Raw genomic sequence first — 12,322 nt, forward strand, 5'->3', positions numbered from 1 at the left:
CAAAAGACCCTCCTTTCCCCCAAAACCCACCCTCTAGACTCTGGACTCTTCCTTTCGCATTTATGGCGCTCCGTCTTTTTCCCATGACTTCTACTTTCTCACCAGTGTTCCATTCGGTGCTTGCTCAATATTTGGGTAGGATCACCCTCCAGCTTGCAGCAGCAGAATGTGGCTGTCCCAGCCATGAAGATGTTTCAGTCATCTCTGCTATATCCGCCCGCACCCCCAGTAGGGACCGCTGTCTAACGCAAGAACAAACGCAGCCGTGGTCGTCCTTGTGCGAGCTGAGCTCACTTTTACGCTTGGTGGTATCTGCCCAGGCCGGCTGCTCAGACCCACACGGGCAGGGCCCGACGCCTCCGATTAGGAAAACAAAGATGTATTTACGTGGGACTTTTCCTCTCCGTTGCCATTTAGAACTTTCTGGGCCCGATTTTCCATTTTCCATAAATCAAGACCCCGGCTACCCTCCACTGTGGGGAAAAAACCAGGCCGCATCTGTAGGCGTTTTTGTCAGCCTGCCAGGGGACGGAGGTAAGTCAGAACTCAACTCTGCAAAGCCCACCTTTTATCTGAAAAGGTCCAGCCATTCTGAAGGGTCAGGGACCATCACAGCAGCTCGGGTAACCGAGGAGGGTAGCTTTTGGGCTGCGACGGCAGCATGGCCCGGGGAAGCAAAGGTCTTCAAGGGAGTCCCACCCCTGTTGGCCACAGTTCAGGCCCTGGACGGTCGAACGTCTCAGCCCACGGTTCTGCAGATGGGAAACCAGGACGGGATCCGGCACAGGCTGACCCTGGACAACTCAGGCCCCCTGAGGGTCCGTCTGGTGGTCGTGTCCACGTGGACCCCACATACCATCTGTGGGGAGGGCAGTTATGAGCTGGACACGGCACCATGAGGCGGAAACCCCGGGCTTAAGTAAGTGTTTTAAAAACAGAGCACAAAACAACCTAAAAGATTTTCCCCATACTGAGCTGAGAGCCAAAAAGAGCCTTCTTTTTTCTCCCGACACCCGCACACACACCCCCCCCCAAAATAAAATAAAACGAAAGGGAGAAAAGAACTGGATCCCTAAACTGTGGACATGGCAGCATTAAAGACGCCGGGTAAAATAAAAAGGCCTCTGTTTCTCAATGCAGAACCCACCCCTCCCGTGTGCCAGCCCAGCCCTGCTTGCCGAGGAGTTTGCTGGGAGGAGCATGGGCACGCTGGTGTTTTTCCCTCTGCCCCTCCTGGCACCACCAAAAATTAAAATAATAATAATGATGATGATGATGATGATGAGAACCCCCCCCACGACAAGCTGTCCTCCTGAGCAGAAACGAGTAGGCCGTGCCTCGTAATACCCCCTGAAACGTTCGTTCGGATCTAATTGAACACACAGCCACTGTGAAATAACAAACATTCATTTTTATTGTGATTCCCAAAGCCTATCGCTTTGGATCTTAAAAATAAATGGGCTTGGCTTCTGCATTTTCCCCGCAGTTTTTGGAAAGGCTTACTTCACTGAAGATGGTGGGGGGGGGGGGGGGGTTCGGAAATAGAATTTTGAATTTCGGATAACCAATTAGAGGGAAGGAAACGTAACAGGCATCGAGCACAAGATGGCAGAGCCCTCGGCTTGTCTCCAGCACAAGAGGAGGGAAGAAGGCGACTTACCCCAGGTCGGGAGGACGTGAGGAGCTTTCTCCAGGGCAAGGAAGTGGCAAGGGCGCCTCCTGGCCTGGCCGGGCACGGTGGCGGCAGGAGGAGGGCAGGTCCCGCCGGCCAGCAGGCCGTCCCCAGGTGCCAGCCCCGGTCCGACGGGCCCTCGGGCGTCCTGCTCTCCAGCCACCTTGTCCATCGGTCCCCTCGGTCCTGGCCGGCGCGGCCTGGGCCTCGGCCACCCCGGCACCCGGAGGCAGGGCTGCCAGGAGCCAAGTGGTGCTGGGGGAGGCTCTGCTCCAGCCCAGGAGGACGAGGAAAATGCTACTTTTGTCTCCTGCTCTCATCTGGCACTGGCTGCCCGCGGAGGGGGGGCCAGAGGCGGCCGCTGCGGCTCGGCCCCGCCCACCGGGAATTTTTGAAAGATGCTCCTGGGTGCCGGGAGGATGGCAGACGTGGCAGAGGCGGGTGGGCCGGACCCCCGAACCCACCACCAGGCGGGGGCGGCGGGGGGGGGCCCGAGTGGGAGAGGGAGGAGGCAGCAGGCGCGGCTGGCCACTCAGCGGCTGGCCCGAGGAGGACGGGGGAGCCGGCCCGGCCCAGGCGCAGCCCAGGCGCCAGCCCTCCCCGTGGCCAGGCGGCGCGGCCCTGGGCGCCATGTTGCTCCCGAGCCCAGGCGGCCCGGGCCCGCTGCGGGCATAGAGGCCGCATTGTTCCCGGGCCGGCCCGAGGAGGAACAGGCGGCGGCGGCCAGCACCCGTCGTGCTCCCCGGCGATGGAAGGGGGGAGGCGAGGCCCAGGGCCCCCCACCCCACCCCGACCTCTCCCTGGACCCCCGGCCTCGGAGCGAGCCCGTTCTAACCATGCCCCGAGAGGCTGAGCCGCCAGGGGTTGGCATCGGCCTTGTGTCCGAGGGGCTGCCTGGCCCTGGGCCGTGGCAGCTCTCTGAGCCTCAGTTTCCCCGTCCACAGAAGGAACAGCGATAGCGGCTCCTGCCACTCAGGGCTGCCGGAGGACAGAAGGAGAAGCGCACGCAGAGGCACCCCGCTGGTGCTCAGGAGCCGGCCGCTTCGCCCAGAGGCGCTGCCAAGCAGCCGGGCCACCACGAGGGCCCCGGCGTCCAGAGTCCAGGCGTGCCACCACACCCTGTCAGACTATCACAGACTCCTCAGCTCTGCCAAAGCCAATCCTGGCCACCACACGGGGCCACGATGGAGTGTGCCTGGTCTATGGCCCTCAGAACCGGTCAGTGGGCCTGAGGGTTTAACTTGGAGCTTCTATTTGGAGATTCACCAGATTTGGCTGTCCTTTGCTCAAGGCAGGCAGGCCACGTCTGTGGGGCTGTGCTATCTGCAAGTCTCTCCTTTGACCCTTTATGTGGCCAGGCACTTGCTATCTCCGTGCACGGGGAGCCACGGGGCTGTCAGTGTGAGACAGGGCCTCCCTGGACAGGCAGGGCCAGCTCTGTGCTCCAGTGGAGGGCACAGCATGGACTGGCCGTGGCTGGGCCTGTCGTCTGGCTCATGGGCCCTTCTGCCAGTAAGGACTGGGGTTAAGGGACTGTCTAGACACCGGAGCATCTGGGGACGGGAGCGCAGGCTCAGACACGGTCATGCCCACAAAGGAGGGGGTGGGAGGTGGCGAGGCGACGGAGCAAGAAGGGAGCAGTCCAGGAGGAGTCCTCTGGTCCTTGGGCTCTGGTCTCACGCACACTACCACGTGACCAGCTCACCAGCTGATGCCAGAGACAAAGCAGGTAGGATTCCGGTGCCACGCGCCTAACCAGGAACGCGGGCAATTCCATTCCAGGAACGGCTTGGCACAGCCGCCAACAGCCTGGCCCCTGGGGAGGAGAGGGTGCCCCCCAGCTCCCATGCTCCACTGGGAAAGCCACTGAAAACCAGGTGGCCATTTTGGGACTGGCCCCTGACCAAGGAGAGAAAGCAGAACCTCGGTTGTTACGGAGGCAGAGGCAGTGGGCGTCCCTTACCCCAGCACAGGCGTACACAATATGGCCACAACCAGAAGTGGCCTTTGCTGGGCCAGAGGGCTGCCCAGGAGATAATGGCCTCTGCCCCAGCGTGGGGCTCAGGACACAACACGTCGGTCCGGGTGGCAGAGCAGCCAGGCCCGAATCAGGTCCTTCTCGGTTGGAGCCCTGTGCCGGAAGGTTTGGCAGCATCGCCACCTGCCAGGGCCAGAATCCCCAGGGACGAGCCCTGCTCCCCCTGGCTGAGCGGGGAGGGCGCCACAGGTGACACGCACAGACCCTGTCATGCTCAGTACACACGTGTGTCCCCGCAGGCCAGAACCCGCGTGTCTGGCGCCCCCTCGGAGCCCAGGCCGGTCTGGGTGAGGGGATGCCACCCGCATGGAACTCAGTCCCGCTGCCAACAAAGCCGGCACCATCGTTTTATTAGAACTTAAAATGTAATTATAAAGCGCTGATTTGGATGTAAATATCGCTGTTAAACACATGAAAGGCGAATCGAGATTTAAGAGCCCCAGACCAAGCAGGTAAATATTTCAGCTAAACACTCTTCCTGCCGTCTGAGATGCCAGAATTAAGGAAGGGCGGTTTGCCGCCCAAAAACCCAGCCCGAGCTCTAGAAGCCAAAGGGATCAGGGACAACACTCCTTTTTTAATCTTAAGGGAAAATACTATCACTCCTTAAAAGAAAAGAAAAGAAAAGAAAAAAGAAAGAGAAAGCTGTTTCACGTCATCCTCGCCATGCACACATTTCCGACCACGAGAACAGCCATCGCCTCTGCTCTCACACGTCTCCTCGGAGAAGCCACCTCTCGGCCGCCCGCCGCAGCCTCGCGGGTTTCAGACGCGTCCGGAATCCGGCGCGAACAAGTCCACCATCCAGATCTCACAGCGAGACCCTCGGCCATCGACTTCAGGGGCTGCCCCAGCCGCCAGAATAAAAGCCCGTCTCCGAGGGTGTTCTGCCGCTGACACACCGTTCCAGCACTTTCTACTTCGATTTTACCAAATCGACACGGGGCCTCGGACGTCGTTTTGGTCACTCCCAAAAGAGACTCTTGATGGCATTTCGGGGGAGGGGAGGCAGGTGAAACAGACCAGAGTGAAACAGTTCCAGGATCCCAAAAAACCCAAGCCAAAAAACCCCATGTAAAAGCAGTTTTAAAAAACGAAACCTCCTTTTTGAAAGCCGAATGTTATCATTTGCCAACAAAGACTCGTGGGTGAAGGGAAGCTTGGTGGGGGGGGGACTCTCATCCGTCACCCCCCCACGGGGGCCGCTCCCTCCCGTCCTCACCCTCTTCGCAGGGGCGCCCAGACTCAGGACCCCCTCAGCTGGCAGGGATCCCAGGCCGATTAGCCCCACAGCCTTCCCCACGTCCCCCCAACGCCAGGAAGACGCTCTCAGTTCCGGCCCCCGCCGGATCCGTTCCTCCGAGTCCCTAACGGGAGCCTGGGGGCTGGGCCCCGCTTCTTGGGGCGCCTTCCCGGCTGCCTGGAGGCAGTGGATTTAGCAGGAACCCGGCTGAACGCTATCCACGGCGGCAGAGTGGGGAAGACGGCAGACGGCGGGTGCCTAAGCCTCAGAGTGACCCTCTCTCTGTTCGTTTTAGTCACTCAGAAAGCCATCCTTCCAGGGCGAACTCTGGGCCAGGCCGTCAGGAGTTACAAACACACCCTCTCCAGCCGGGGACGGAATGTGAGGGTTGGCGTGTGGCTTCACCACGGCAGGCCAGGCTCTCTGATAACCCACACGCTGCTCCCAAAGGCACTGGACCGTGGGCTCTGGGAGGAGCGAAGGGCTCCAGAGAATCACAGATTCATCCGAAATTGCTCTCGATGGCCTCCTCCTGGGAAGATGGACCCTTCCTCTTAAGAGTCCTGGTTTTCCTCACTTCCATTGGGTGCCTACCCTGCCAACCCTCCGACGCCCCCCAGCAGACAAAGGTTCATCAGGTCTGGCCCCTGGCAGGGGCAACCCAGCTCACCACCAGAACCCTGCAATCCTGGCTACCTTTCCGGTGCTTGCGTGCTTGCGAGGAGCCCCCACAGTCTTGCGAAAGAGATCCCGGAAGGAAAGAATTAAACTTGAGAAAGTTTAGCCTCCACTCAACAAAGAAAGCCAGGCGTTCCCACTGCATTTCCCAAGAATCGGGGGTCAGGAGACGGTCCTTTTCCCCTTTCTAGAAATCTCCGTCTCTGACTGGGTTCTCGGGGCCTGTGACAGCCAGATACTCAAGGTTTGCCGTCCCAGCCAACAGGGCACTGGTCCGCCCTGAAAATAAGTATTTCATATAAAAGATCCATTGTCTTGGCTTGGAGACAATTGTTGCGTTTTCCCCTCCTCTGCTCTGACACATCAGCATGTCTGGCCAATGCCCGGGCTCCCTTCTCGTCCCGACAGCGCGTTCTGAGAAAGGGCCATCTTGCTGATCTTCCTGAACCATCGGCTAAGAGAGCAGATTCTCCTCAACGAAGCGTTCTGGGAAATGCATGCTTGTATTTGGCCGAAGAACAATTAGCTCACCGGCAGTGAAACCCTCCCACCAAATCGACACCCGCGTTGCCAGCTCGAATGCTGGCAGCTGGTGTGGCCACTCCGGCCCCCGAGTGGTGACGGCCTGCCCTCGATCTTCCCTGGAGCCCCAGAGGGGTGAGAGGCACAGGTCAGACCCCCGGGTCAGCACCCACATGAGCTCCTGAAGTGCCATTCTGTGGGGAGGCTCCCCTCCTTCCTCGGTAAACATGTCCCAGGACCTCACGGGGCCTTGCTCCCATCTAGTGTCCCCAGTGCCTCCGAGCCACGTCCCCGTGACAAGGGAAGCCCGGCTTTGCAAGCTTCCTGGCATTCCACCTGGGAGAAAATATCAAAGTTCACCTTTCGGGGGTGAGGAGTAAACTCGTAGGTGTCCTTCCAAGAGAAACCAAAACTGGACTCTGGTTCTTAGAAACTCAGGAATATAATCATCCCTCATGGTAAACACAGTGATCACCATTTACAACATGAGCACGCTCTACGGTGTCCCTGCCACGTGCCAGGAACTGTGCTTTGTGGGGAGAGAGCTGTCTGGACACTGACGGTGCTGTCATTATTCCCAGGGCTAGGGCTCAGAGTGCAGGCCCGGGGCGGTGAGCCGCCTTGTCTGGGGTCACACAGTAAGCCAGGGGCAAGCCCAGATGGGAGCTGCCCCACGGGAGCCAGGACACCCCCACCCCCGGCCCGTTCATGGGGTTCCCACAAGTGTCTTCTCCCTTCTCCCCAAACATGCAAGGATACCCTCTAAGCCCGAGGAAAACCAAGCATGATGGTTGTGAGGTGTTTTCCTCGCAGGCCTGCAAGGGCTGCCCCCCCTTCCCAAACACTGGCCTTCACTAGGGACACACACTGGTTTCCCTGGACACCAGGGAGCACTTGCTCAGGCAGAGGCCCCATCCCTCAGCCCCAGGGACTGCCTTTCCGTCAGGCCTCATCCACACCAGGGCAGAACAGGCCCCAGGCCCCTTCTGAGGACAGGAGCAAGCAAGACTGGTTCATAAACCGCCCCATCGGGGCAAACGACACAGACCCAGAAAGTGACCCTGCCACGAAGCTGCCGCTGTTCCCACGGAGCCTAGCACAACGCCATCCGCCCCTGCTCAGGTGATGGTGTACACCCGGGCCCCAGTGGAGGCCTCGTCACCACACATCGCCTGTGTTGAGCAGTTGGACTCCACCAGCACCCAGGACACCCCTCACCCAGGATCTGGGGGCTTCAAGTGGCCAACGGCTGGGCAGGACCCGGCCCCAAGCGCAGGCGAGGAAAGACCCGGGGGCCGGCCCTGGTTTAAAACAAAAGCAGAAATGCCAGGGCCAGCCTCCCACTGGCCCACCGCAGTCCGTGAGCCCCTGTCCGCCGGCTAGCACTTTCTATTCAGTCCAGAAGCGACAAAAACCACACAGGAGCCATTTCCAGAACCTCGATTTTGGTGTGCATACCCTCAAAAATGAATTCTGCCCAGTTGGGATAGCCCAACACGGTAAGAAGCCCCCGGTGGGGCCCAAGTCTCCCTCGGAACCGGGCTGGCTCCAAAGCAACAAGGACAAAGGCAGGACAGGACGGTGCTGGGGCTGAGGCCAGGCCTCTGTCCGGGAGCGTGGGGTGGGGGAGCACAATTTACTAGAGACTGTCAACCCCATCTCCCTCCAGGGACTGGGGGCACACTCGGGCCGCCGAGATGGGGATCTGGAGCTTCGTCAAATGGTAACCCCCCCACTAAGTAGCCCTGCGGGCACCTCCTTGGATGCTCAGGCCTTTCCCTGCTCCCACGGGCCCGGGGAGAAGCAGCCACGGATGCCCCTCATTTGGGGGGTCGGCAGAATGCCACACGGCCCTGCCCACCACGAGATACGGCACAGGTCATCTGCGGACCCGGAGAGAACATCTCCCACACTCTGCAGGCGAGGGTCCTCCGGAACTTGAGCTTCTTCTGAGCATGGGCCGGGCCACTGCCAACGCCAAGCAACAGCTCCCGGCCGCAGCAGCATGCCTTCCGCAGCGGCAACCCCGTTCCTGAGATCGCTCTGGCACGTCCCACCCGGGTTTCACATCTGCTAACTGCCTCTGACAGCGTCATAAATAAAAATTCAAAATGGGGGAGGTGGGGAGGTGGAGTGAGGGGTGTGGGGGCAGAGCGGCCTAGCAGAAGGGGCGGCCCCCGGGGTCCCGTACGCAGCACTGGAGCAAACTTTTGGCTTCTGCACCCGGAGTTGGCCATATCTTAGCCAAACGGTCTCCTCTTTCCTCCGGATTCTAGGGAACCCAGGCAGCCCGGGGAGAGGCTGTCGTGAGGCAGGCCTGGGCGACTTGGGCCTCTGTCCACGTTCCCGGAAACATGGCCTTCAGGTGCCAGCTCACAACTCTGGGGCGTTATGGAAACGGGGGGGGGGGCCCTGCCCATTATTTTGTGGTCAAATCGCCCATTAAGGTTCTCCAAACCACATCAGTAAGATGGGGAGAGCAGAGGAGAAATCGTACTTTGGTAGGATGGTACGAAAAAGCGCCCTTCATCCCGCCCCTGCCACCTCCAGGACGGGTTTCACTTTAACAGGATAGGTGCCCGCGAGTACAAACGTGCATTTTAAAATCCCAAATGGCTAGAACCAACGAACGAAAATAAAAACGGAGACAGGGACGGCCTGCAGGGACTGCCCTGGCTTCTGAAACCCAACTTTGAAGAAATTCATTTCAGCGTTACCTTACAACCCTGTAATTATGGCAAACGTGCATTCCTTCACCCATTTCTTCCTCCCCACAAACTCCCCAGGGCCGCCGGCTGGGCCTGTGTGTGAGCCGCCTATAAAGGGGGATTTATTACGAAAAGTTATGAGTTGTTTTTCATTTTATGCCACCATAAACAAGAGCCTCCACACAAGGGCCTTTCACTCAACCGGCCCAGTGGCCACCAACGCTTGACTGCAGCCCCTGAAGCCCGCTCTCCATAAATGTTTGACCAGCAGGGGAAAAAAAAAATTAAAAAAAAAAAAAAAAAGAAGAAGAAGCGGCGCTTTGGCTGGCTTAGGAAAGGAATGAATGATGTCAATTTTTCAAAGAGGGATTGCTGCTTCCAGATCACCCTTCCCAACACATCGCCCCTAAAAACAGATGCTTGCTTTTTCTCTTTTTTCTATTCTGGTGAAGATAGCTGCTATGGCTCTCTTCTGTGTCCGACAAGATTCTCTCTGGCAAACGGTCCGCACACCTGAGATCGGAAACTGTATTTCACAAATAACAAGTTCCTGAATTTTAACGACGGCCGCGGAGTTCTTGCCAAGCTGCACGGGCCGCCGGTTCAAGAGCAGCCTCCCGGGTCTGCGGAAGGCCTGCCTGCCCTACAGGCTCTTCTTAGAAATCCCTTCATTAATATTTAAATACTCACTAAGTAGCGAAAGTGAGAAATGCACTTACCATCCGCAGGAGTCGCCCCGGAACCCGATGGTGACCCGGGACACGCAGGTCGACTGCCCTGCCCTTGGCGGAGGAGCGCGCGGGGACGCGGCCGGCGCTGCGCTCTCGCGCCCGCACCGCACAGGCCCTGGGCCGCGGGTCTGAGTCCTGGTCCGAAACGCTTCCCTCCTTGGCGCGTGTAAACCGCAGAGCGCAGCGCGGTGCCATCTCCCGCAACTCTTCGCAGGGCGGGACGGCTCCGGGACGGAGAGACGGCCGGGCGAGGCGCACGGCCAGGCCCCAGCGCCCATGTCCCGCACCCCGCCGCTCCTCCTCTTCTGACCCCGGCTTGCCGGTACGGAGCCGCCGGACCTCTCCGAGGAGCGGCGGGCAGCACCCGGTCTCCGCGTCCGCGACTAGCGCCTCGGGGGACCTTTGTCCCCGACGAAAACGAAAGCGCGCCGGGCCGGGGGCGCCCACGCCCTGCCGCGGAGGTCCGGGCCGGCGCGCCCCGCGACTTTCTCCAAGTTCACGTGCTTCCCGGGCCGGCGGGAGGCGCGGGCCCCAACTTGCAGAGCCCGGCCGTCGGGCGCGCTGAGGGCTGCGGGCAGGCTCGGGGCGGCCCCGCGGCGCGGCCCGGGCACAATGGGCGCCGCCGGGCGGGCGCGGGGACAGCGCGGGCCCGGCTGCCGCGCGGCCGCTCGTCTGGCGCGGCCCGGGCGCCGAATGCGGCGGCGGCGGCTTGGCACAGACGCGCCGCGCGCCCGGTGCATGCTAATGGCCGGCGGCCGCGCCATGAATTATTCAGCAGCGGCGCGGAGAGGGCGAGCGCGGCGCGGAGGGCGGCCCGGCCCGCGCGTCCCCCGCCGCTGCGAAGCCGCCGCGGCGACTTCCCAAACTTTCCCCGGTCGGCACCGAGGATGCGGCCCCCGCGGCGCCTCCGTCCCCGCCCGAGCGCGCCGGCCGCGCTTCCCACGTTGCCGCCTATTTTATGTCTTTTGTCTCGGAGTTGGCACCTGTCCCAGAGAGCGCGTTTCCCTGCCCACCCCTTCGCCGCCGGATCGGGGCGGGGGAGGGGGTACGGGGGACCCGGAGAGGAGGAGACGGGGAGGAGGGGGTGGGGGAAGCAAGGCGCCTACGGGCCCCGCAGCCAGGAGAGACCTCCCGGGGACAGCGGCCGTGCCCGCGGGCCCGGGCGCCTCTGTTCCGCGGGGAGGTCAAGGCTTCGGCTGTGCCCGGAATACCAACGAAGCCTCGGGGGGCCCCCGGCCGTGCCCGCTGCGGGCGAGGACGGGCCGCGGCCCCTCCCCGACTCCCACCCCCCCCCCTCCGCCGCGCACCCTCCTCCGGGGGCCGGCGCGCGCGGGCGGGGCGGGCGGCTCGAGCAGCGGATTCGCCGCCCGAACCCCGCGCCTCGCCCCGCAGGCCCGCGTGCGCGCCCCCGCGGGCACGCCACCCCCGGCGCTCCCCGCCGCGCGCCCCCGGCCCGCGGCCCCGCCCGCCTGCCGGCGCGGCCAGGGGGCACCGCGCCGCGAGGACCCCCATCGGCCTCCAGCATCGCGCCCCGGGGCCGCGCGTCTGCGGGGGCGGGCGGGCGCGAGCCCTGGCCCCTGCTCGCCCGGCCGCCCTGGCACCGAGGCGGCTGCCGGAGCGCGCTCGGCGGCTGCGTTCCGAGGCGCCGGCTGCCATGATTGCGGGCAGGAGGGGCGCGCGCGCAGGCTCTGGCCCGGCTCAGGGACCCGGGGCGGACCGACGGTCTCCGGCCTGCGCGCAGACCGGTGCGCGCCGCGGACGGCCGCTAGGGTAGCCGGCTCGGCACTGCAGGGGGCGGCGTGTGCCCCGGAGCTCTGGACAAAGTCCCGGGCCAGGGCTCGGGGTCGACGGCGGCGGCGGCCTTCCCCCAGGGCAGGGTGCGTGCCAGGGCGACCCCGCGGCGGCTTTGCGGACAGCGTCCGTCGGCGGAGGGAGGGGCGCGGTGCCAGGTGTGGTGGGGGGCGGGGTGCACGGGATCTGGTGAAGTGGAGAGGGGCAGCGCAGAGAGCCCAGAGATGGAGGGGGTGCGCAAGGTGCCTGGCGGAGGAGGGGTGCCCTCAGGGTGCCGGGAAGGCGTGGGATGGCGGGGGCACCGTGCCCAGGGCCGCTGCCCAGCTTGGAGCTCGCTCTTCCTTCCCCGCAGAAACAACTTCCTGCTCCGCTGGCCTAGGGCGGAGGAGCTGCGGGGGGTTCTAGGCCTCAGCTTGGCTCCTGGAGGCGACTACACTGCAACACCCTGGGACCGCATGGCTCCTTTCCGCGCCCCCTCCCGGGGGGGTCTCGACAGGCCGGGCTCCAGGGTCCCGCCTCTGGTTATAATGCCAAGGAGGCCCCAGCAGCTTTTTTCCTGCCGCCTGAGTGATTTCCCCGTAGAGAGTCCGGCCTGGCCCTCTGGCGCTTGGGGACAACACCGGGTCACTATACTCAGACCCCCTCTCCCCGTCCGGGCATGAACCTCTTTCAGAGCCAGATGGACCTGGCTGTCCCCGGACGCCCGCAACGGGGGCCCAAGAGGAACAAGGCCTCTTGGGCCCCATCCCAATGTCTCTCTGTGCCTGTCTCCCGCACCCCCCCCCCCACCCCAGCCGGCCTTGGCATTCTAACCAGTGTCCCTTGACGTCACATCTCGCCATTTCTGTCAACCAATTGAAACTTGCTCGTTGTCATAAAAATATATATACTTTTTATGCCATTGGTGCATTCAAAAGTTCCTCGTGTGCCCTGCTTCCC

The 12,322-nt window shown here is 62.3% G+C and overlaps 1 protein-coding gene across 7 annotated transcripts in view; it reads right to left on the reverse strand.

Moving 5' to 3' along the window:
• The window catches only part of LOC116592632, a 28,229-nt gene extending 17,253 nt beyond the window's left edge, over nt 1–10,976 (reverse strand). For 5 of the 7 annotated variants that reach the window (XR_004286549.1, XR_004286547.1, XR_004286548.1 and 2 more), the window contains exon 1: nt 1,661–10,976. Coding sequence is in view for 1 of the 7 variants with exons in the window: in XM_032345923.1 (XP_032201814.1) it covers nt 1,661–2,304 (644 nt within the window). In the remaining 6 variants the exon portion in view is untranslated. The remainder of the gene's footprint in view (nt 1–1,660) is intronic. The other 2 variants (XR_004286551.1, XR_004286550.1) reach the window with 1 other exon arrangement.
• Nucleotides 10,977–12,322: the final 1,346 nt, after the last annotated feature.

This window comes from Mustela erminea, chromosome 6 (genome assembly GCF_009829155.1).
Source record: "Mustela erminea isolate mMusErm1 chromosome 6, mMusErm1.Pri, whole genome shotgun sequence".
NCBI lineage: Eukaryota > Metazoa > Chordata > Mammalia > Carnivora > Mustelidae > Mustela > Mustela erminea.